Source organism: Dendropsophus ebraccatus, chromosome 9 (assembly GCF_027789765.1).
Source record: "Dendropsophus ebraccatus isolate aDenEbr1 chromosome 9, aDenEbr1.pat, whole genome shotgun sequence".
Classification (NCBI taxonomy): Eukaryota; Metazoa; Chordata; class Amphibia; order Anura; family Hylidae; genus Dendropsophus; species Dendropsophus ebraccatus.
Window position 1 is genome coordinate 115,609,297 of NC_091462.1, and position 26,537 is coordinate 115,635,833.

Genomic DNA, 26,537 nt, shown 5'->3' on the forward strand with positions numbered 1-26,537 from the left:
GCTAAAAAAGCTCTTTGCTTCGTTATTACTGTAAATTCGCTCATCCTTAAACCCCACATTATTAACCCCTTAAGGACAGAGCCTGAAATGGCCTTAATGACAGAGACAAATTTTATGAATATGACCTGTGTCACTTTAGTCATTAATAACTTCGGGATGCTTTTACCTATCCGGCTGATTCTGAGATTGTTTTCTCGTGACATATTGTACTTTACATTTCTGGTAAATTGGAGTCGATACTCATAACAAATCTTTATGAAAAAAACCCAAATAATGTGAAAAAATTTGAAAAAATGCATTTTTCCAACTTTGAAACTTTTTTGCGTATACAGAAAGTGGATATACCACATAAATTATATATTAAATAGCATTAGCAACATGTCTACTTTATGTTGGCGGCATTTATTAAACTATCTTTCATTTTTTTTAGACAATAGGGAGCTTAAAACATTAGCAGCAAATTTCCAAATTTTCAGTAAAATTTCAAAATCAGATATTTTTAGGGACCTGTTCAGGTTCTAAAAGTGTATTTGAGGGGCCTGTATGTTAGAAAGCCCCACAAAGCACCCCATTTCAGAAACTGCACCCCCCATATTCTTCAAAAGCATATCCAGAAAGTGTTTTAACCCTTTAGGGGAGTCACAGAAATAAAAGCTAAGAGGGAGATTTATCAAAGGGTGTAAAATTTAGACTGGTTCAAACTGCCCAAAGCAACCAATCACAGTTCCTCTTTCCTTTCAGCACTGCCTAAAGCTGAGCTGTGATTGGTTGTTGTGGGTAGTTTGCACCAGTCTAAATTTTACACCCTTTGATAAATCTCCCCCTAAGTGTGTAAGGAATTTGAAAATTTAAATTTTCTGTGCAGAGATTTTATTGTAATCCAATATTTTTCATAATTATAAACCTATTACCAGAGAAATGCACCCCAATAATTATTGTCCCGTTTCTGCAGTTTATAGAAATACCCCATATGTGACCCTATTGCGCTATTTGACGCAACCACAAGCCTCAGATATAAGGGAGCGCCTAGTGAATTTCAACGCCTCCTTTTTATTTGGTCATTTTTGACTGTACCACTTCAGGTTGGCAGAGGCTCTGGGGTGCCAAAACCTAAAAAACACCCCTAAAGGGACACCATTTAGAAAACTACACCCCTCAAGGAATGTAACAAGGGGTGCGGTGAGCATCTGGACCCCACAGGTGCTTCACAGATTTTCCGAACAATATGGCGTGAAAAAAGAAAAAAATTTTTTTTACACTAAAACGTTGTTCTAGCCTTCAATTTTTCATTTTCTTAAAGGGATAAGAGGCAAAAAAAGACAAAAAATGTGTAGCGCAGTTTCTCCCGAGTACGCAAATACCCCACATGTGGACATAAAGTGCCAAGGGGGCGCAGGACGAGCCTCCAAAGGGAAGGAGCGCCAATTGGCTTTTGGAAGCTGAATTTCACTGAAAAGGATTTCAAGGGCCATGTCGCATTTACAGAGCCCTCGTGCTGCCAAGACACTGGAAACCCCCCACAAGTGACCCCATTCTGGAAACTACACCCCTCAAGGAATCTAACAAGGGGGGCAGTGAGCATATGGACCCCACTGGTGACGGGCACAAATGTGGAACAATGTGACGTGAAAGGGAAAAATTTCATTTTTTCACTTTCATGGCACAAATGTGCCCGTCATCAAGGGGTCCATATCCTCACTGCACCCCTTGTTAGATTCCCTGAGGGGTGCAGTTTCCAGAATGGGGTCACTTGTGGGGGGTTTCCAGTGTTTTGGCAGCACGAGGGCTCTGTAAATGCGACATGGCGTTTATCATCCATTCTAGCCAAATCCAACCTCCAAAATCCAAATGGCGCTCCTTCCCTTCGGAGGCTTGCCCTGCACCCACATGGCGCTTTTTGTCCACATGTGGGGTATTTACGGACTCGGGGGAAATTGCTCTACACATTTTGTTTTTGTTTCCTCTTTTAACCCCTTGTGAAAATGATAAATTCAAGGCTAAACCAACATTATAGTGTAAAAAATGTAATATTTCATTTTCACGCCACATTGTTCCACATTTGTGCCCGTCACCAGTGGGGTCCATATGCTCACTACACCCCTTGTTACATTCCTTGAGGGGTGCAGTTTCCATAATGGGGGTCACTTGTGGGGGGTTTCAACTGTCTTGGCAACACAGGAGCCTTTTGAATGCAACATGGCCCCTCTAAATCCATTCCATCCAAATCCAGCCTTCAAAAACCAAATGGCGCTCTGTCCCTTCGGAGGCTTACTCTGCACCCGCATGGCGCTTTATGTACACATGTGGGGTATTTCCGTACTCAGGGGAAATTGCGCTACACATTTAGTGTTTTTTTTATCTTTTAACCCCTTGTGAAAATGAAAAAATCATGACAAGATTAATGATTGAGAGTAAAAATTTTACAAAAATTACACTAAATGTTGGTCTAGCCTTGATTTTTTTCCATTTCCACAAGGGGTTAAAAAAGAAAATGAACACAAAACGTGTAGGGTAGTTTCCCCTGAGTACGAAAATACCCCACATGTGGGCATAATGTGCCATATGGGCACAGGGCAAGTCACCAAAGGGACAGAGCGCCATTTAGAGGCTGGAATGGAGGATGGAGGCCATGTCGCAATTACAAAGCTCCTGTGCTGCCAGGACAGTAGAAACCCCCAACAAGTGACCCCATTCTGGAAACTACACCCCATAAGGAATCTAACAAGGGGTGCAGTGAGCATATGGACCCCACTGGTGACGGGCACTTACATAGAACATGTGCCGAGAAAATAAAAAATACAATTTTTTTCATTTTCACGTCCCAAATGTGGCCGTCACCAGGGGGCCATATCCCCGCTGCCCCCCTTGTTAGATTCCTTATCGGGTGTAGTTTCCAGAATGGGGTCACTTGTGGGGGGTTTCTACTGTCCTGGCAGCACAGAGGCTTTGTAATTGCATCATGGCATCCTCTAATGGGAATGGCGGCCATACCTACTTAGCTGGGGAAAAGGGACAATTCTAATTTATTTGGGGGTATTAGGCCAATTATTAGTTTATAAGGTTGAAAATGACAGGTGTCCATCAAACTCAACCTGTGTTGATTTAGAGGAAGGCAAAAACCCCTCGTGAGGCAGACGACAGTAGCCTCATCACAGGGGAAAAATTCCTTCCCGACTCCATAATGGCAATCAGAATAATCCCTGGATCAATGTGACCCCTGAAATAGGAATAAGGGACAGAATTTAGATAATGTAGAACCCCAGTGACGTGTGGTGCGCCTTGGAGCGATCCAATATGCAGAGGCCGGGGTGATCAGGACAGGCGGCACACTGTGTTACCCCACACTCTACACTTCTTCTGGGGTCTCCCGTTCTCCTGTGTGCGGGACGTCACCTGAAAAATGTTGTCCTGGTGCGATCCGGGGTCCTTCATATCCAGAAGCGCTGGGTCCGCTCCATGGCTACTAATTATTAGGGCTTTATTACTGCTTCTGATATGTTCGGATCGTGCCGCAAGGTACAGTAGCTCGGGCAGCGAGGGACCGGAAGAGGGGGTGCTGGTATAAAAGTTATCCCCGTACAGGTGGTGACCTTTATCCAGCAGTGGGAAGATCAGTTCCCGGACGATCTTCCCACTTGTTACGAGGATGGGGGGGGAGGGGGCATCTGGGGGCTGCATTCGGGTGTCCCTTCCTACATACACTCTAAGGGTACGTGCACACTGCGGAATCGCGACAGATAACCCTTCGTGCATTCCGCAGCTGGCACCCACCGGCGGAGTGATGCAGGCGCACGTCTCCACACGTGTCATAGACTCCATTCTATGCACGGGCGGTTTCCGCTCTCCGTCCAACGTGTTCATTCTTTGGATGGACGACGGATTCCGCCCGTGCATAGAATGGAGTCTATGACACGGGTAGAGACATGCGCCCGCATCAGTCCGCCGGCGGGTGCCAGCTGCGGAATGCACGAAGAGTTATCCTTTGCCATTCCGCAGTGTGCACGTACCCTGGATCTGTAAGTGTACCCAGAGGTACGCTCACACAGTTTGCAGAATTTCACACCATACCGTCATCTCTTATTGGGACGGTACTGGCGGAAAAGACGTGTCTGGGGGGCAGCGTACGCTACGCTACCCCGAGACACGTCACAGGATGATGAGGATGAATGGAGGAAAGAAGGATCCCCCCATTCATCCTCACTGGCTGTTTCGGGGTCGGGGGCAATAATAACGTATCCCTCTGACGCCGAAAACACCCTGGGGGCCATCTTTATACGGGGATTGGTATATGGGGTATGTAGTGGTGTAGTGTCAAACTTTATTCAATGTAGTGTGGTGTAATGTAGTGTTTTTTACGTGTTTTTTTACAGTAAGTATAAAAAAAAAACCTACGCCAACAAAGGAGTTGCTGATAAATGGCGCACTTATGTGCGGCACTTATAAGCAGACCATGGCAGTAGAATATAGAAAAAAAACACCCTACGCCAAAAAGGAGGAGTTGCTGATTAGCAGCGCACTTTCGTGCGATGCTGATCAACACTCAGCGGCGATAGGGTGCGGAAAATAGAAAAAAAAAAATTTGAAAAAAAAAAACAAAAAACTTTTTCTACATTCTGAACATCCCTGTAGCTGCTGATAAGTGTATTACACATATCAGCCGCTAGAGGGCAGCAGAGCGCAAAATACGGAAAAAGCCGACGCTGGAGCCGAAAATAGCCGAGAGAAGCCGAACGTGACGTCATGGTGGAAGCCGAAGACCCGAACGAACACGAGGACGCCGCGAACCCGGAAGACGCCGATCAGGAGCCCGGGACAGGTGAGTAATGTACAAATACCTGCTCTGGACCCCTCGGCTACCTAGCTGAGGGGTCCAGGGCAGGTATTTACTATTTTGTGGGACTCTGATCGCCGTGCCACCGGCCCGATCGCCGTGAACGGCCGGCCGGCCGTTCACGGCGATCGGGCCGGTGGCACGGTGACCACCATTACTTTTTACAGTAATGGCGGTCGGTGCCGTCCTCGGACAGCACCGACCGCCATTTTTTTCCGGGTCATCGGGTCACCGATGACCCGGAAAGGTTCCGATCGCCGCTATTGGCTGATCTGAATTGATCAGCCTATAGCGGCAATCGTAAGCACGGGGGGTGTTAACCACCCCCCGTGCCGTGAAGCTAAGATGGCCTGCTATGATTTATAGCAGGCCATCTTCCCCGATCGCTGTGTGCGAACACGCAGCGATCGGGGAAACATCGGGCGTAAATTTACGCCCTGATGCGCCAAGTACCAGGGCGCGAGGGTGTAAGTTTACGCCCGATGTCGTTAAGGGGTTAATATCTACAGAGCAGGTGTTTGCCGTGTGTACACTGGGAGGAGTATATACGGTAAGCCCTTGCACCTGTCAGTTGCTGTTGCACCTTCTGTTTTTTGTCTGTCCTCTAGGGAAAAACTTGTCTACGCCAGGGATCCCTCTCCAGGATTTTCAAGACAATCTTCTGGAGACAGAGACTGATCCGCATTAAGACAAACAGCCTAAGCTGAAGTATCTTACGGACCATTCATGGCTGCCTTGGGAAGCCTTGGGAAACCTTGAGGAGTCTGCTACTCCCAGTTGTATGGGCCTGGGGCTCCTACTACCCAACCTGACACTGGCTGGAGGGGCATCAGGTGGTCTTAATTGTTACTACTAACCGTGACTACGAGTATTCTCTTCTATACACCAAGTATTTCTTTCAACACAATCCCAGCACAACTCTACCTTAGACAAGGCCCCCAGGACGGTCCCTATACTTCTTACTCAAGTCAAGCTATATTCGTTTGCTCACAGTCACCTCAAGTCACTTCCTCAAGCATTACTATCACTGGTAGCTGCACCAGTTGTACATTGTCTTTATGGTATTGCACTGAACTTCTCATGTACAAGTGTTCCTTATTTAAGTATTGGACTCTGTGCTGATCTTTTCTCGCTGCACCTACACCCACACCTTGTGCTAACCCTTCAAGTACCAGTGTCTGGGGGTGGGTAATACCACTCCTTGCCACTGTGACAAGTGTCCCAGTAGAAACACCAGAGCCCACCTACTGTATACCATCCTCAGCACTCCGGGCCATGGCATATCTACCTACTAGGAGGCACCTGGCCACTTACTAGGGGGATTTAGCTAGTTACTGGGAGAAACCATCTACAAACTGGGGGAAACTATCTATCTACTGTGGGATTCTGTCTACCTACTTAGTGGACCTGTCTACCTACTGAGGGAACTGACCTACCAAAAGAGATTACCATTTTGGAATGGATGCTGGTTAAGCAGATTCTGGAGAGAGAAGTCATGTTTGATGGAAATCGTCATGATGGTCTGAAATGAATGGAGAAGAAAAGTAAATGACACAGACGAGACGTCACTGGATGGGAAATATTGTTATTTGTATAGCATGTTCTTTTGTAATGGTAGAATAGTATTATCCAATCACTGGTATTATATTGGTCTAGGTATACTGGGATTTATTCAGTAGCAGTATGATGGTTATATGTCTGAATAATACTTGCAAACTAGATTTGCATTTCCAGGGAAATACATAGTGCTTGAGAAGAGCGCCACTTTACCAGTCACTTTCCCTTTAACCCTTCCTTTAAGAGCGACTTTGGTACAGTCCCTTTAAGAGCAACTTTGGAACAGTCCTTTAAGGAGCGACTTTGGTGACAACGCTTTGAGTGACCTATATACTGTCCCTTTAAGACCAGCTTAAGTACTGTCCCTTTAAAAGAGACTTAGGTACCATCCTTTGAAGACCAGCTTATGTACTTACCCATTAAGAGCGATTTGGGTACCGCCCCTTTAAGAGCAGCTTGAGTACCGTCCCTTTAAGAGCGACTTATGTAATGCCCCTTTAAGAGCGAATTGGGTACCGTCCCTCTAAGAACAACTTGGGTACCGTCCCTCTAAGAGCAACTTGGGTACCGTCCCTGTAAGACCGGCTTTGGTACCGTCCCCTCAGCTCTGCTACTTTACTGACTGAACTCTGCTACTTATAATGGTAAAGATCATTGCTCGGTTACCATGACAATCTTACATATGTCAGGGAGACAAAATGGTTAAGGACCTTCCATATATTACATCTTCTATTGGCCAATAGTGGACATGTGACTGTGGATGTTGTGAAACATTGCCTGGCAAGACCTTAGAGTTCCTATTGGCTGCTATATTTCAGCTATTTGCATATGTGCTGTGATTGGCTGTCAGCATTTACAGTGTGGCCATTATTTCCAATGGGCCATTATTTTCTATGGGAAATTAGGGGTCTTTAAACGTAAATTTCTTAAAAATGACAAATCCAATCAACATGGAAAAAAGATAGCACACCACACACCGCTGAGGGCTTCGAAACGCAGTTTGAATGGAGTGTGTGTGCAAAGCGGCTCGGGCTGTATTGTTCGCAGAAGAATGGCCAAGAAACGGAAGAAGAAGTATACGGATTACAATATAGGGATTTTTTGAGCACTATAACTATGACTATTATCTAGAGGTAATATATATCATATAGAAAAAAATTGTCTTATATCCATGTTGTCTTGAAGAAATAGTGTGTACTGAAATTTTTATCTTCAGACATGTCAGAAACCCAAAGTAGCTGTATAAAATGTGCTCTCCCTGTGTGAGTTGTGCGCAGTGAACAGAAACCCCATCACTTGCACTGCATGCTCTGAGTCTGGAGAAATGAATGTGAAACTATGTGGAATTGTTTTAGGTTTCGTTTCTCCTTGTTGCCATCAAGTCTCCTCCCCTTATTTGTATAACTATTTGCTGCAGAATCTGCTCACACAGGTCCCTGAGTATAATATGAGTGAGATCTGCTGCCTCCTGTACTGGTCACCACTCTCCTACAGCAGGTCCCTGAGTATAAGGTGAGATATGCTGCTGCCTCTTGTACTGGTCACCACTCTCCTACAGCAGGTCCCTGAGTATAAGGTGAGATATGCTGCTGCCTCCTGTACTGGTCACCACTCTCCTACAGCAGGTCCCTGAGTATAAGGTGAGATATGCTGCCTCCTGTACTGGTCACCACTCTCCTACAGCAGGTTCCTGAGTATAAGGTGAGATATGCTGCTGCCTCTTGTACTGGTCACCACTCTCCTACAGCAGGTCCCTGAGTATAAGGTGAGATATGCTGCTGCCTCCTGTACTGGTCATCTCTCTCCTACAGCAGGTCCCTGAGTATAACGTGAGTGAGATCTGCTGCCTCCTGTACTGGTCACCACTCTCCTACAGCAGGTCCCTGAGTATAAGGTGAGATATGCTGCCTCCTGTACTGGTCACCACTCTCCTACAGCAGGTTCCTGAGTATAAGGTGAGATATGCTGCTGCCTCTTGTACTGGTCACCACTCTCCTACAGCAGGTCCCTGAGTATAAGGTGAGATATGCTGCTGCCTCTTGTACTGGTCACCACTCTCCTACAGCAGGTCCCTGAGTATAAGGTGAGTGACAGCTTTCACTGCCTCCTGTACTGGTCACCACTCTCCTACAGCAGGTCCCTGAGTATAAGTTGAGATATGCTGCTGCCTCTTGTACTGGTCACCACTCTCCTACAGCAGGTCCCTGAGTATAAGGTGAGATATGCTGCTGTGTCCTGTACTGGTCACCACTCTCCTACAGCAGGTCCCTGAGTATAAGGTGAGATATGCTGCTGCCTCCTGTACTGGTCACCACTCTCCTACAGCAGGTCCCTGAGTATAAGTTGAGATATGCTGCTGCCTCCTGTACTGGTCACCACTCTCCTACAGCAGGTCCCTGAGTATAAGTTGAGATATGCTGCTGCCTCTTGTACTGGTCACCACTCTCCTACAGCAAACACCTGTGTATGCAGTAACATTGCACACAGCTACTCCTTTCTTATGCATTGTTGTTATAGGCTACACCTATACGTGGGATGCTACATTAGGTCCGTGCTGCAGTTTCTTCCAGAGTGAATGGCTGGGAGTGTCCCTGTCCTCTATGGAGTAGCAGCAGAGCTGTGCTAGTGATGCTGAACCTTTAATTGAAAGACAGGAGGCTCCTGGATGGTGGCACTCCTCCGTCAGTGAGGGATGATAGTAATGAGCTAATTTATACAGAACTAATTGGTTTCTTTTGGAATTGTATGGAAAAACAAACACTCACCTGTTCCCCACTCCTGTCCGTGGCCGCACTCACACGGACATCTTTCTCTTTGGCCTTTCTGTTATCATATATCACTAGACTGCTACAGCACCTTCCTCTTTGGTATTTTGTAACTACAAAATGGTCACTAGAGGCCGAAAGAAAAAGATACCCATGTGGGTCTGTTGACAGACAGGAGCAGGAAGCAGGTGAGTATTTTTACTATTATTTATTTCACATTGGCAGGTGTCCCTGCTCCTTCATAGGAAACAGCCATGAGTTATACATCTCTGCTTACTGTTCTTACACTTACTGTAGATACTTCTAATACTCACTGGGCTAGGCACTCAGTACATTGTTTCCATGATGTTCTGGCCACAGAGAGATGGGGTATATGGGACACCTGTCATTTTGACAGGAGTCCCTTCTTCTGTATAGTAAACAACTGAAATGGATGCAAGGGTGCTGTCATATTGACTGTTTGTTCCAAATTAAGAGTTAAAAGTATTATCTCATGCACAATAGGCTCAAATACTCTTACACAGTTTGACTAAAATAGATCTTGTTTATTCAGAGATGGCAGCCAGTATATATACCCTGGGGGCGGGTGGTCTTCTCCTGAGGTATGAAAAGAGTTACTTGCCTAGTACTACTGTTACTTACATCAGCTTTAGGTTACAAACACACTTGGCGGGTCTGCAGCGAGTCTCCATGCTGCATTTTTGCAGCGAGACTCGCTGCAGATCCCGGCCCTATACTTTTAATGGCAGACAAACACGCAGCAGGGATGTACATCCCTGCTGCGAGTTTGTTTGCAGCCCACCCCATTAACCCCCCGGCCGCAGGAGCTGATACTTCACCTGATCCAGGTGAAGTATATGCTCCAGCCAGCCCCCCGCAGCCCCGGCCGCCCGATCGCCCCCCCCGCAGCCCCGGCCGCCCGATCGCTCCCCCCGCAGCACCGATCGCACGCCCCCCCCCCCCCGCAGCACCGATCGCACGCCCCCCCCCCCCTGCAGCACCGATCGCACGCCCCCCGATCGAGCGGCCGGGGCTGCAGGGGGCGTGCGATCGTTGCTGCGGTGGGGCGTGCGATCGGTGCTGCGGGGGGGGGGGGGGGGGCGATCGGGCGGCCGGGGCTGCGGGCGGCTGGCTGGAGCATATACTTCACCTGGTCCCCACTCCGGCTTGCTGAAGACATCGGGAACCGCCAGAGCCGGGATCAGGTGAAGTATCAGCTCCCGCGGCCCGGGGGTTAATGGGGTGGGCTGCAGACAAACTCGCAGCAGGGATGTACATCCCTGCTGCGTGTTTGTCTGCCATTAAAAGTATAGGGCCGGGATCTGCAGCGAGTCTCGCTGCAAAAACGCAGCATGGAGACTCGCTGCAGACCCGCCAAGTGTGTTTGTAACCTTAAGGAATGTAGCATCTCTGCATGTTTAGAAGGTCAGCACCGTATTGTAATGGCTCCACTAAATATAATCATCACATCCTTAACAGTCCCCCCTTTGTAACCATTTTAAAAAGCAGGTAACCTATATGCCTTAAGTCTAACAATATGTTCCACTGTGTATGCGCTCTGAGGTCTTCATCACTTTGGAGACCACCCATCTCTAGCAGATAGGCTCCCTCTCATTGGGCTTACACAAAGGAAGATCAAAGTCAGATTGTAGTCTATTCCTCTCTAATATGCAATGTATGGTGGTGGCCTCGCTTCTTCCTTATTCATTGGCTTCTAGATTTTTTTCCATCTGGGAAACTAATCAGGATGCCCACAGTCATGCTGCTGGGGTTCAAATCAGTCAGTGACAGGTGCCGATCCTGTCACTGTCACCTTTAAATGCTGCAATCAAAATAGATCACAGCATTTTTGGGGGTTATTGTCAGACAGCTGCTAACATTAAAACAGCCCTGCACACATTAAAGCCCCTCCACAACAGGAAAGTGTTTAGACATTAGAACTGTAAGGGCATCGGCACTTGCAACACATACAAATATTGCTGACATAAAGGGGATAATCATCAGCACTAAGGGTCCTATTCCACGGGCCGAGGAGGGCCCGTTCAACGATGTAAGATCTGCTAGATCGCCGCTCGTTTACTGGGCCTATTCCACGGCCCGATGATCGTTGAGCGAGGGCTGCAAGGACATAGTTACCGATGTCCTTGCAGCCCTTGCAGCAGTACATTACCTGGCTGCAGGTCTTCTCCTCCGCCCGTCTCCTCCCCGGGTCCTCCGCGCTCTATCTCCATCTTCTGAATGGCCGGTCAGCTGACATGCCACACTCAGCCAATCATAGGCCGCGGCGGTCCTGGCCTGTGATTGGCTGAGCGCTCCGTCAGCTGACCGGCCATTCAGAAGATAGAGCGTGCGGGACCCGGGGATGAAGACAGCGCGTAGAAGAAGACCTGCAGCCAGGTAATGTATGATGCTGCTGCTTCTTCTTTTTCTCAAATCGTCGATCGCCCGCCGCGCACCGCTATTCAACCATAGCGATGCGCGGTGGGGGAACAATGATTTTAGGTCTGGCCCTAAATGAACGATCAGTCGATGACACGATCATCGGCTGATCGTTCTCTCTATTTCACCGCACGATAATCGGCCGAATCGGGCCAAATGGGGCCGATCCGGCCGATTATCGTTACTGTGGAATAGGGCCCTAAGTCTGGTAGTAGGGGGTAGTTTCTGTCCCCCTGGATCCAGTTCAGAGCTTGTGTGGAACAGTACCATATAGGAAGTTCTGGTGACACCTTTATGAGCACAGAAACACATGTCATTTGCTGGCGGTTACAGAGAGATCACATGACCTACCTGAAGGTAAAAAAAAAACCTAAAGGAATTACTACTAGCTGAACATATACTGGAGGATTAGCAACATAATGAATAAAACAATAAAAAAATTTGAAATACAGAGTGCTCCTTAACCCTTTTTGCAGTGGTTGTCACTAACGGACCTTATTCCATCCCATACACCTTTTTTACGGCAAGGTTGGAACAAGGTGGTATAGGTACATGGAGCCGAGAAACCTCCAGTCTGGGTGGTTTAACCAATCATGATTTGACAGATTTGTAATGGATCAGTTGGTGTCACTCACCCCCATCGGCAGTCCAGCAACACAATTGCCTTCTGCAGACCCCCAGGCCTGCCATGTATTTGCCTCTATAAAGTCATGTTGGAGACCCACAATGACCAATACTAAATAACTATAACATTATTTATAAAGCACAGTAAAAGCTGTAAAAAAAATTGTGAAAGAATTGCAGTATTGTTTTTCCGCTTGCAAAAATAAATACACAATAAGTGATCAAAAAGTCATTTAATGAAAAATTATAACAAAAACTATACATGTTCCCATGAAAAACTGTCCCGCACTCAGCTCTGTCGAGAGGGCAAAAGTAGTAAAACGCAAACCAAGTGATACAGATTTGGTATCGCTGTAATCCTAGTGACCCAGAGAATTTAATTCTTATGTTATTTTTACCGCACCCTGAATAGTGTAAATATAATATGAAAAAGGATTGGATTTATCCCCCCCCCCCAAAAAAAAAAGGTGAATTAAAATGAAAGGGGTTTTCTCATCACCTGAAGTCACTCCAGTAGTTGGGACCTAGGGAGGGGTAAGCATTAGAGATGAGCGAACCGGATTCTGGTTCGAGTTGATCCGAACCTTGAACGATCAGCATTTGATTAGCTGGGGCTTCTGAACTTGGATAAAGCTCTAAGGTTGTCTGGAAAACATGGATACAGCCAATGACTATATCCAGGATTTCCACATAGCCTTAGGGCTTTATCCAACTTCAGCAGCCGCCGCTAATCACATGCCGAACGTTCGGGTTCAGATCGACTCGAGCATGCTCCAGGTTCGCTCACCTCTAGTAAGCATGCAATTTTCATGGCTTTTGGGTCTCCCTCTGAGGTCACCCACATCTCTGGGCCTGGTGGATTGTCCCTGGAGGCATGTGTAATCCCAGTGAAACATAGCATAGTAGAGAGACGGCTCTCCGCTGTTGGGGGTGCAGTGACCAAGTGGGATAATTGCTATTTATTCAGTCATCAACAACAAACAAGGATTTTGGCCAAGTGGCCTTCAACAATTTTACTGCACCCTTGTTTGCTGTTGATGACATGAACAGGGCCGCCATCAGGAATTTTTGGGCCCCATACAGCCAAAATGTCTGGGCCCCCCTACCAAAATGGGGGACATATTATAGTTTTTTTACAGTCCAAAATATTTGTTGAATTACAAGCCAAAATATAATGTACGGTACCTTTTCTGCAATCTCTGATATGTCATAGTAACAGTTATCAGTATTGCAGCGTGTAGTAGAACAGGTAGTCAGTACATGCTGGGAGTTGTAGTGTAGTCGCAGGTTAGCTGTCAGTACATGCTGGGAGTTTTAGTGTTGTCACAGGCTGACAGCTAACATGCGACAGCACTACAACTCCCAGCATGCACTGACAGCCTATGACAACACTACAACTCCCAGCATGCATTGACAGCCTATGACAACTCTACAACTCCCAGCATGCACTGACAGCCTATGACAACTCTACAAATCCCAGCATGTACTGACAGCCTGTGACAACACTACAAATCCCAGCATGTACTGACAGCCTGTGACAACACTACAAATCAGCTGCAGTGTCCCTGTCAGCAAACAAGCGTCCTGTCATGAACTCTTCATCACATGACACTGAGGAGCCTTTCCATGAATTGCTCCGCGGGATGAGGTGATGGGGGCGCGCAGCGGTTCTGGTCTCCTGGAGGCGGGCAGGCGAACGGCCCAGCAGTGGGTGCCCTGACCTGCAGGAAGAGAAGCTTGCCCAGAGTGCTACAGCTCCCTCTGCAGGTCAGAGCAGACTTTTCACATACACACACTCACTCTCACACATATACATACACACATACATACATACATACACATTCACTCACACATACATACATACACTCACACATACATACATACACTCACACATACATACTCATACATTCACTCTCACACATACACACACACACACACACCGCCCGGTAACATCTCCACACAGCACAGGGGAGGGAGCAGGACCCCCAGACTGCAGCTTAGTCAGGTCTGTAAAGGTCCGTTCTTCTCACTAAGCAGCATTGCAGTGTCCTGGCAGCTGCCGGGCCCCCCTCTGTGAGTCAGAGAGCCCGGGCCCCTTACAGCACTCCCGGCAACACTGCCCTGATGGCGGCCCTGGACATGAGTCACTAAATAAATATCAATTATCCCACTTTGTCAGAGCTTGGATTCTGTACTACAGTACACAATCCTAGTGGAAGCTGTGAAGCGGATTCAGGCCAGCACCAGTGCGTCCTGTAGGCTCTTGCCCTGGGAGTCGGGACCTCATCTTCTTGGAAGGTGACAATGAAAAAATGATTGAAATGTTATGATGTTATTGCAGGAGGCCCGTGAACACCATGAATGGGACCAGAGAAGCTTCATGGATTGTCAAACATCTGAAGTGGAAACTAGTAGAAATATTTGAGGAAAATGTTCAGGATCTATTGGATGAATTGGACTCCCTGCACATTATATCTCTGGAAAAATACTTTGATATTTGTTTGAAAGATTCTGAAGCAGAGAAAGTCATTGGGTTGATGGACCTCGTACTTCAGAATGGAGAAGCCGCATGTGAGAAATTCCTCAACCACCTTGAGAACCTGATTTTGAGGTTTCCTGCATTGTCTGGTTTGTCACAGTCATTTACTGAAGGTGAGTGGTTTTAGTGTAGCATTAATGTTATACACGTGGCTGTATGTGGCCTAAGCTGGCCGGACACATTACAGAAAGGTCGGCAGAACATGTTGGTTTTCATGGGATTGGCCAACTACCTAATTGCTATGGGGACCTCCTGGTTTTCCAGACATCAGATATGTAGCTGGAGAAGGGAACATTACAGTCTCTGGAGAAATCCAGGCAATAATTATAGGAATTTAGTCACAGTTCCCTTTAGCAGTTTCTTTTTAAGAATTTTTATTGAAAAAAAAAAGTCTTTGAATAAACTTTTTAGCACTTAAGTGTTGCTAGGAGTAGTTGTACTGTTAGCAGAGACTTATACACAATCCAAACAGACTCGACCACATATTTGGTAATCGTCAGTGCAGTTTACTCCTGGTTAAATATGTATAGGGCACACAGCAGTAAAAACTTTGAGCCATGAAGGGCACGCTGCACTTACTCTAGCTGTAATCCCACAAAAAGTAAAGTGTAGCAGGAGAGTCCTTGTACAGCTTCCCCTTCTCTGTCTTGCTAATTGTCTCCGCCTGTAACCAGGGGCGTAGCTAATGTCTCCTGGGCCCTGGTGCGAGAGGTCAACTTGGGCGCCCCCCCTCCTTTCACAACCAAGTGATGCTATTGGTAATATATATATATATATATATATATATATATATATACACCAGCATATAGGAGGAGAAAATATTATCACTGTACATATTACCACCATACTGTTACTGACCAAATCCTGTATACTGAGACCAATATTACCAATAATACCAGTATATAGGAAGGAAATATTACCGCCACACCACAACCACTACCATCTCCACCATATTGTTACTGACCAAATCCAGTATACTAAGACCAATAAAACACAGTACCAGAAAAAAGTAAGAATTCCACCACATACTGACTAACACCACCACATACTGACTAAATACCACCGCATACTAACACCATCGCATACTAACATACCACATACTGACTAACACACCACATACTGACTAATACCACCACATACAGACTAACACACCACATACTGACTAACACCACTGCTGCTACTGAATAATATCACCACATACTAACCCCACCACTGCTACTGACTAGGATCCACTATACACAGATCAGCTCATAGAGTCATATAGAGGCTGACCCAGCTGTACACATGTTCTATACCCCATATACATTACAGTGCAGTTATATCAAGTGACTCACAAGGGACATCTTCTCTGATCGGAGTTCTTCCCTTTTAATCTTCTTAGTCTGTCCTGGGCCATTATAAGAACTTCTCCGAGCCACAAATCCACAGAATCTGCCAGAGAAACATATAAGGCTTCACACTCTGGCACCATCCTCATCTCTCTACACACTGCACATCTATATTGGCCCCTGTACACCCTCATTTAGTGGGTAGGCTGACTTTGTGACCCCCTAATAATATATGCCACCGCCTCTATCTATGTAGCCTCCTTTAAGATGGCCCCCTGTGTTTTTTCCGCCTTATAGATGGCCCCCTCTCCCCCTATGTTGCCCCTCCTTATAGATGCCCCCCTATCTCTCCCCCTTATAGATGGACCCCCTCATAGATGGCCCCCTCTCCCCCTTATAGATGCCCCCCTCAATCCCCTCCTTATAGATGGCCCCCTCTCCCCCCTTGTAGATGGCCCCCTCTCTCCTCCCCCTTGTAGATGGCCCCCTCTCTCCTACCCCTTGTAGATGCCCCCTCTCTCCCCCCTCCTCATAGATGGCCCCCTCTCCCCCCTTATAGATGCCCCCCTCAATCCCCTCCTTATAGATGGCCCCCTCTCCCTCTTGTAGATGGCCCCCTCTCTCCTCCCCCTTGTAGATGCCCCCTCTCTCCCCCCTCCTCATAGATGGCCCCCTCTTCATCCCTCCCTCCCTCCTCATAGATGGGCCCCTCTTCCTCCCTCCTCATAGATGGCCCCTCTCTCCCCCCCTTGTAGATGGCCTCCTCTCTCCTCCCCCTTGTAGATGGCCCCCTCTCTCCCCCGCTCCTCATAGATGGCCCCCTCTCTCCCCCTCCTTATAGATGGCTCCCTCTCCCCCCACTCCTTATAAATGGCCCCCTTTCTCCCTCCTCCCTCCTTATAGATAGCCCCCTCCCCCCCCTCCTTGGAGATGGCCCCTTCTCCCCCCGTGCAGGCAGATAAAAAAAAAAACACACACACACAACTCACCTCACAACGCGCTCCTCCCCCGTCGATCCTCTCTTCTCCTGCAGCATCCATCTTGCCCCGGTTGATGTGCTGCTGCAATGGGTGTCCCGTCCTCCTATCCTCGGCAGAGAGCTCCCTGTGTGCCGGGGCTGGGAGAGCGTCTCTAACAAGCGCTCGCTGTGCCAGAAGTCAGGGCCCCAGGCACACAGGGAGCTCTCTGATGTGCGCGCTGCCGGGGAAAGGAGGACGGGACACCCCCGGCAGATGCACATCAGCTGGGGCCAGACGGATCCGGACTCATGGGACCACAAGCAAAACAATGGCTTGCGGTCATAAGAGTGACTGATGGGGGGGGGGCTCGCAGGCCCCCCGTTGTGGCGGGCCAGGTCACAGCGGTGACCGCTGCGACCCTGGTAGTTACGCCACTGCCTGTTACGCCATTGCTCTTAATATTCTCTCACAGCAGGGCTCCAGATGGCGACCAAAATGGTCGCCAATGCGACTGACATATTGCAAATGGTGAGAGATATATCTATCTATATACACATCTTGTGGGGGGTCACTATGGCTGCAGTCATAAGTCTAGCTCAGTATGTATAGACTGTTGCAAGCTTTTACGTTCAAGTTCAGAAGAGTAAGCCTCATTAAAAGGCTAGCCAAGTGAAGCTGAAGTACTGAGTCAGACTGTATATGGTTGTCAAGTTGCAAGTTTCTATGTTGAACGTTTTCAAACTAAGAAAGGAAAGAATCTAAAGGAGGAGGCTGCTGCCGTGGCCTCTGCACACAGTAAGTCCCATTTAACATAACATTAATTTTACATGTTTTAAAATGTTGGCGACCAAATATTCTATTTGGCGCCTAAATTTTTCAGGTTAGGAGCCAATGGCTCCTAGGTAAATTTTTTAGTCTGGAGCCCTGCACAGGTCGCTTCTCCTCCCACCTCTCTATTCTGTCTACCCACTTATATACTTGATTTTCTGCTTTTTCCTCCCTTCAAATTCTTAGTGCAATACTCTACCAGACCTATCATTAGTTGATATATAAAATAATATTGAAGACATGTTACTGTTTTTTCCTCTTTTTACAGACCGGTCTAAGAATTTTCACGAACTAGTAGAAAGACTGAACATGGAACAACACCTGCGGTCAAAGTTGACATTGGGAGATGTTCTTAGCATAGGAAGAGATAATCTTCTTATTGGTCAACCTCAGAATATTCAAGACATCCCCTGGCACTTCCTGATAAAAATTATAGGGCTGAACAGAACGGCAAGAAATATTCAGCTCCAGTCATCTAAAGAAGAATCAGATGATGATGGTGAAATGTTTTTGTCTGTGAATGTTCTAGAAGATCCTTCATGTTCCATCCATCCACTAGATATTCTCTGTGTTCTACTTCATTGTTCAAACCCATTTTTACAGCAAGAAATTATAACTAAAATGTCCATGTGCCAGTTTGCTGTTCCCCTGCTGCTTCCTCCCGGTGATGGTCCTGATTTCACCTTCATGCTTTGGGCAATGAGAGACATTGTGAAGAAATGGAGACCTGAGTCTCTAGCAGACAGTAAGGGGTTCAGAGAAGACAATGTGGTGAATATTGAGATGCCGATCTTCTCTTTCGTCAGGATGGGGACAAATAAATTATCTAAATCTAAAGTACTAAACCAGGTCCTTAACCCAGCTCAACAACATCATGACTTCTTCATACATGACAACATGGAGGGAGGGAACATAGAGAGGAAGATATCTGATGGGCTGGTGGAAATGTCCTGGTACTTTCCTTGTGGGAAATCTGATGTCTTCTCAGAGCCCATTGCTGTGGCCAATCTACGAGGAGACCTGGAGACCAACTGGGAACAATTCACATTTCTCACTCGCATCTCATCGGCCATCTTTATATTTATTGAGAGTATATGTGAGAGACAACTCCGATTACTATCATCCTGCAATCCCAATGACACCAAGTTTTATTTCCTGGTCACTCCAGGTCCTGGAAAAGATGTCGACTCAGAGACACAGAAACATTTAAAAAATCTAATGGTCAATTTAAATATTTGCAAAAAGCAATTTATTGTAAAGAAAAGCAAAGCCAATGATGCAGAATATGTCAGAAATATCCAGAACAGCATTGAGCAGATCTTAAAGGAACATCATAAAAATTCATCTCTAGAAAATGTAAAAGCACAAAGATCTGGACTTCATATTGATGTAGATGAAGACTTGTCTGAGTGTCAAAAAGCGAGAGCGTGTGCTCTAAACATCACCTCAGTCATAGGTAAGGTAGATGAATATAAGAAGAAGGAACTGAATCTACAGGAAGAACTATGGAAGGAATTGTCCAAAATAGAAAAAGAACTTTGCAGGATGACAAACCTAAAGGGGAGAGATGTACAACAATATCAGGCTGAACTCATAGAGCAGCGCATCTCTCTACACAAGGAACAAAATGAGCACGATCTATCTGAGGGAATAATGCTGTTTATTAATGCCATCACCCATTTATCTCAGGACGAGCGACAATATTTCCTGAAATGGATGAAGCTGGAGCTGGAAGCAATATCTAGACATAATGTGTCTGCATTACAGTCTGAATACAAGGAAAAGTGTGGCAATAAATCCAATAATTTAGAGGATCTCAAACTAATAGATCAAAAAATCACAGACAGTTCTTTGGGAATTGAACATTTCCTCCGTGAGTTGGGGCAGTTTTATGAGGCTGAATGCTCAATGATAAAAAGAACATTACTACCTGAACACAGAATACAGTTTGTAGGATTGCCAAAAATTGCCTCTGATCTTCTTCTTGACGGGTTCCCATTGGAGCTGATTGATGGAGACGCGTCCAATATTCCCTTACAGTGGATAACTGATGTCCTGACTGAGCTGGATAAGAAGACTGGAGGACGATGTAGGATGAGAGTGATAACTGTGCTGGGAGTGCAGAGTACGGGAAAGTCCACGCTCCTGAACACCATGTTTGGTCTACAGTTCCCGGTGGCCAGTGGACGATGCACACGAGGAGCCTTCATGACTCTTATTAAAGTGAAGGAGAACTTCCAGGAGGAGATTGGCTGTGAATTTATTCTTGTGATCGACACTGAAGGGTTAAAAGCTCCTGAATTGGCTTCTCTGGAGAACAGTTATGAACATGACAATGAGTTGGCCACATTAGTGGTTGGGTTGAGTGACATCACAATAGTCAATATGGCCATGGAGAACACCACCGAGATGAAAGATATATTACAGATGGTGGTCCATGCTTTTCTAAGAATGAAAGAGATTGGGAAGAAACCCAACTGTCAGTTTGTCCATCAGAATGTGAGTGATCTGTCCGCCCATGACAAGAATATGAGAGACAGGAAGAAACTTCTAGAACAGCTAAATGAAATGACAAAAATTGCAGCAACAATGGAAAAGAAAATTGGAATTACAAGTTTCAGTGATGTGATGGACTATGATCCTGAGAAGCACAACTGGTACATTCCCGGCTTATGGCACGGGGTTCCTCCAATGGCTCCAGTAAACTTTGGTTACAGCGAAAATGTTTATAAGCTGAAGCAGGACTTACTGACATTCATGAAAACCCCAAATGCTCCTTGTAATATCCCAGACTTCATTGTATGGGTGGAAAGTTTGTGGAGCGCTGTAAAACATGAGAAGTTCATCTTTAGTTTTAGAAACAGTCTGGTGGCTGAAGCTTACGGAAATCTGTCCATGCAGTTCTCTCTATGGGAATGGGAATTCCAAAAAAAGGTTTACAAATTGATCAATATCACAGAAAATAATATAAAAAATCAGATGGCAGAATGTTTGGATAAAGAACAGTATATGAATGATCTTCATCAGATTCTTCTTGAGGGGGAAAATAAGATGCTGGAACAGCTAGAAAACTACTTCGACAATAAGATGGAAAACGCTCACCTTGTAGAAAGATATCGAGAAGACTTTAGACTGAGTGTAACATTCCTGAAAAAAGAGCTGGAAAGAAAAGCCATAGGGAAATACGAGAAAGCGGTCTCACTCCAGAAAGGAAAGTCTGAGGTTCAGAGTATCCAGAATAAGAGTCAACAGTTAATAGAAGAAAAAATCACAGAACTCCTGGAAGTCGGAAGACACAAGAAACACAAAATGACTACTCTGGAATTAGAACTGGAATTTGAGAAGATGTGGGAGGAGACAATGTCAAGTGTCCAGATTGGAAGAATTAAACAATTTAATGTAGGTCAAGCAATGTTACAGCGTGTGATAAATGATCTGAGCAGTAAAGGATCTGCTGTAACCCAAAGGTTAGTAAAAATAATGCAATTACCATGTGATCAGAGAACCTTTCAAGTGGATAAAAATCACATTGATCAATCTTGGATCTCCCGTGTAAAATCATGGTTTAATTATGATCCATATGTCTCACTACAAGAATTTGCCGACTCACTGATAGAGATGTGTAATGACTATATCATAGAGAGGAAGAACAGTGATGAGGACTATGATGACACTTACTGCCAGAAACTTCTACAGAAGATCAATAGAAAGCTTAGACAGAAAGATATTAAAAAACTTCACTTCTCATCACAGTTTGAGCTCGATATCAAAGTCTTCATCTTTGGAAAAGCAGCACCAGTATTTCAGGAGATGCATGATAGGTTTGTCCAGAAGAACGACCCAAGAATTCGTCTAGATGAACTAAAACCTCAGTATTTCTCAACATTTATCAATATGTTCAAAGAAAAAGATCAGGGTCAGAGCAGAGCGAAACAATTCTGTGATCAGTGTCTCCAACCGGCCATCACCCAGTATGTGTATAGTCACCTAGGGGAAAGGATAGTGGATGACATCTTACACAGCTCTGACAATAAGATCTTCAGCACCAGAACCTTCTTCCAGTATACTATGCTGGAGAACTTACTGGAGGAAATGTCTTTCCAGAAATATGTCCAGTATCTTCTCTCTTATAAGAAATTCTCAAAACAGTGGATAATAAATTACATCCTTAAAAAATATAATAATCCATTAAGTTTGAAGGAATTTTATGAAAACATCCTGAGCTCCATTTGTGAGAAAATCCAGAATGTTCTTCAGGATGAAACTTGTGTAAGGAGCAAAGATATCTCACAATTCTTCAGCAATCTCTGTGGTAATCTCCGAGCAGAATTAGTGATTCCCCAGAATGAGCTGAAAGTCATTGTCTTTGGTAACACCTCAGACGTGGGGCAGTTCTCCTCAGATGTTCAGTCCTTCCTGGCAGACACCAATGAGCAAATCTTATCAGAGCTGAGGTCTATGAGTTTGGAGTCTGTACTTTCCAGGGTCACATTGAAGCCTCAGGACGAGTTACTGAAGAAAGTGATTGGATGTGGACATCAGTGTCCGTTCTGTAAAGTTCCCTGTGAGGCCGGAGGTGGTGATCACAAGAAGCACTTTGCATCTGTTCATAGACCAAAAGGGCTTGGACGATACAGAAACCATTATAATAAAAAACTAGTCCTGGACATATGTAGCAGTGCTGTTGTATCTGATGCCGCGTTTAGAAATTCAGACACAGATTGGAAACGTCACCCATATAAAGAGTATCGCATTTACTATCCAGACTGGTCCATCCAACCCGACCCCAGCATCCAGTCCTCAGATTACTGGAAATACATTTTTGTCCGATTTAACAAAGAGCTTGCACATGAGTATAAAGCAAAACCGGCTGAGCTGCCATCTATCTGGAGAGAAATAACCAAAGAACAGGCTCTACTCAGCCTACAGAAAACCTTCAATATCACCTAACCTGAGACACCCATGACTTTCTGCAACCAGTTATAGTTTCCATTGTAATATTGTTAATGACATTTTACAGGATTATGTTGATTGTTGGATCCTATGATCTGTATGACATACAAAGTGATAGCAGCTCATTTATTATCATATTTTACATTTATAGGGGATGTTTCATTAGCCAGAGGTATACGTGCTACAGGAGATGTAAAACCTTTATAATTGTTTTTTATTACCTGTATCCCCTGACTGTGTTGTATATGCTCATTATGGCTTTGGCACAGTGCAGGCCTGGCTCCAAACAGCAGCCACACATTACCCATTGTTAACAGCGCATTGTCTAGGTTACAAGCGGTGGTCGGTAACCTAGACATCAAACTGTCACCAATGGTCGGAGGAGCGCGGGTGAATCAGGAGAAGAAGGCAAGTTTGCAAAATAAATGTATTTGCAAAATTTTTTACCCTTACAAGCTATGTTAGTTAAGATGAGAATATCCCATTTACCCCTTTAATCATAATAACATAGGAAATAAATGTATCATGCTTTTGATAAAGTACAATGACCGCTAAAAAAACCACAAATACTAAATAATTATTTTTTTTAAAGGGGTAGTTTAGGATTACAACATAACTGCTTTCCTTCAGACTCAGTGCCACCCCTGTCCTCAGGTTGTGTGTGGCATTATAACTAGAGATGAGAGAACCTGGAGCATGCTGGAGTCCATCTGAACCCGAACTTTCGGCATTTGATTAGCGTGCGTCCTTACTGAAGTTTACACAAAATGATACTAACTTTTTCTACAAAATGGTAGTCTGAGCAAAATACGTTGCGCCTTTGTGTAGTCTGCACCTAGTGTACCCAAAAATGAAACTTTTTTTTTTTTTTAAAGCCCTCATTTAACTATATAAATAGAGAAATAAGAAAAAATATTGAGGATTTACAGGCCTCAAATAACTATAGTTTTAAAGAATTGTTATTGAGGCTCAAAGTAGGCGATCACTATTACCTACATTGTCTATTTATGTAGCCCGTCCGACCCTGCTCCAGTCATTCTCTATTGCTATGGTTACCAACGGGGATTTCTCGGTGGCGGGATGGGGTCTGGGACCAGGACTTTGAGAGGAGGATAAGTATGAGGGGCTCCATCAAGGGGTCGGCAGCCGGGGTGACAGGTTCCCTTTAAGGAAAGACTGAGATTTCTCCTCTTTTCAAATCCATTCCTGGCTTTGTGAAAATGTGTCTGATCGCGCTCCTGTGTAAATGCAGCAACTAGAGGAATACAAACAGGGCAGAGGAACGTTTTTGGACTGCTTGACAGTCCACTTGCATATATACCATCACATAACATGGGAAGAGGCCTAGCAAACACAGAGAGACACATAGGGGGAGATTTATCAGACATGGTGTAAAGTGAGACTGGCTCAGTCGCCCCCGGCAACCAATCAGATTCCACCTTTCATTTTCCAAAGAGTCTGTGAGGAATGAAAGGTGGAATCTGACTGGTTGCTAGGGGCGACTGAGCCAGTCTCACTTTACACCATGTTTGATAAGTCTTCCCCAGGGTGTCCATCTAGCAGAGTGATCTATTCCTCTAGTTGCTGCACTCACACAGGAGCGCCATCTGCCACATTTTCACACAGATTATCTCCAATTTACTGATTACAGGTAACAGTAATCTGACACGCAGCTCCAACAACCTAAATCAACATCTATATTGGGTTGTGCAAACAATATAATATAGGCAGCGCTTTCTAAGTACAAAAAAACCTTCTAATTCCTGGCTTTGGCCTCAAAAATCTGCCAGATAAATCTCTCCCTTAGGGTGCCTTTACACAGAGAGATTTATCTGACAGATTTCCAGTCTTCCCTTTATGACCTGTTCTCTGGTCTAACAACCTCTAGGTCTCAGGTTTCAAACTTTTGGCCCTTTTTATAAGCATTAAAACATAAGGCTGTGCTTACACATTGCAATTCATTGCCTTGCTGCATCATTTCAACACAACCTAAGGCTATGTTCACACTACGTATGAGTCTCGCCTTAGTTCGTACGCCGCCGTACATGTGCGGCTGAAACTACGGTTATGCTTCCCTAGCTTGTTTCGAAGCGATCTGAAGCAGGTCATTTACTTGGAAGTCTTGGAAATCCACGGCCGTGAGTTCGAACATTTCCGTCCTCAAACAATGGTCGTGTTCATTTTTCATACGTTTCATACGTAGTGTGCATTGTGCGGCCGTATATCGTATACTTCCAAGCAAACGCATCAACCTCAAAACTACGTGCGTATATTTGCGGATCGCACTACGGCCGGAAAGATACGTAGTGTGAACATAGCTTTACACAATTTATATTCACTGACTAATTGGGTGTTTTTAAATGAAACTGACCCAAATAATAAAGACAGCATATTGGTTTTACCCCACTGTCAATGCTGTAAAAATGACAGCCCCGATCCCCATTTTGAAAAACTGCTATTTAAAAAACAGGCCCAGATAAAGCTCTTGGAGGGCAATAAAATAAAAGATGAAAACACAAAAAGACTTACCAGGCATTGTAATTTAAATACTGGTAAAATAACAAATAGATTATAGTGTAATATAATAATATTGTAAGATAAAAAAGTCAAGAACTTATCATCAGAAACTTAATTCTGCATCTGCCAATGAAACATCGTGGAGGCCAAATGACAAAGAGGAGGACCTGTAGGGGACCACCAATTCCGACAGCTGTCGAGCTCACTAATCTGATCCAGAAAATGGATGGAGTACCTATCCGCTCAACAAGACAGACCTTTGTGTAGAAACTAGAGATGAGCAAACCGGGTTCGGGTTCTAGTCCATCCGAACCCGAACTTTCAGCATTTGATTAGCGGTGGCTGCTGAACTTGGATAAAGCTCTAGGGTTGTCTGGAAAACATGGATACAGCCAATGACTATATCCATGTTTTCCTCATAGCCTTAGGGCTTTATCCAACTTCAGCAGCCACCGCTAATCAAATGCTGAAAGTTCGGGTTCGGAAGGACTCCAGCATGCTCCAGGTTCTCTCAGCTCTAGTAGAAAGCTTCCAGAAAGTATGGTCCCTCTGGGATGCTTACTGCTGCCCATGGAGCCTGTCTGTGCGAATAAAATTAAACCTACGCCAGCTTACTATCATTCTTCCCTTAGAAAAATGATAAATGTGGCGCACGCAGAGGCTGTGCCCCCTCAGCGTGCTGCCGCACCACCCATAACGCCTCCTCTCCACCCGTAACACCTCCTCTCTACCCCACTGGCACAGGAGGCGCAGATCTGCCCTATGCGAAAAAAATATTCACAAATAGACCATTTGTGAATATTTCTTTGTCGATCGGGCCCATCTGCGCCTTTTAATAACTTTCCCCCTTAGTGTTTTTGCATGGTTCAGCTGTTGGATTTTCTTCTATACGTTCTCTCCTGCCTGTATTCTGTGCACCCTGCTATGGCTATTCCAAGTCGCACTACACTCACTTAGCTGTGATTGTGTCATGTAAAATTACGGTTGCTTATGTAACCCCATGTGCTTATATATTTCTGTCCATGTTGTTTTTGGAAATTCATAAATAAGCAATAGAGATGAGCGAATACGATTCGATCGTGATGGTATTCAATGGAATATTGCAGTATTCGAAAGATTCAAATTCAATCGAGTAGTGTGACAAATACGCGGGAAACATTTGAAAGCCCTCCCATCGCAGTTGGCGCTTTTTTTAAA

At 45.3% G+C, this 26,537-nt stretch overlaps 1 protein-coding gene across 2 annotated transcripts; it reads left to right on the plus strand.

Annotated features, from left to right (window-relative positions):
- Window positions 1-8,205: 8,205 nt before the first annotated feature.
- Window positions 8,206-24,207, plus strand: LOC138801623 (up-regulator of cell proliferation-like). Of its 2 annotated transcripts, none has more exons than XM_069984638.1 (3): window positions 8,206-8,282; window positions 14,558-14,868; window positions 18,139-24,207. In XM_069984638.1, exons 2-3 carry the CDS (start codon window positions 14,574-14,576, stop codon window positions 22,818-22,820), a joined length of 4,977 nt encoding a protein of 1,658 aa, XP_069840739.1. In that variant the 5' UTR covers window positions 8,206-8,282; window positions 14,558-14,573; the 3' UTR covers window positions 22,821-24,207. The 2 variants fall into 2 exon arrangements, with proteins under 2 accessions (XP_069840739.1, XP_069840738.1); XM_069984637.1 differs by lacking the exon at window positions 8,206-8,282 and adding an exon at window positions 8,630-8,667.
- The last annotated feature ends 2,330 nt before the right edge of the window (window positions 24,208-26,537 follow it).

What these genes read in the sequence shown, in the direction of transcription:
- LOC138801623 (XM_069984638.1), top strand. Translation starts at nt 14,574, where the DNA reads ATGAATGGGACCAGAGAAGCTTCATGGATTGTCAAACATCTGAAGTGG. An exon ending in GTCACAGTCATTTACTGAAG is followed by an intron (nt 14,869 to 18,138) that starts GTGAGTGGTTTT and finishes CTCTTTTTACAG; the next exon opens with ACCGGTCTAAGAATTTTCAC.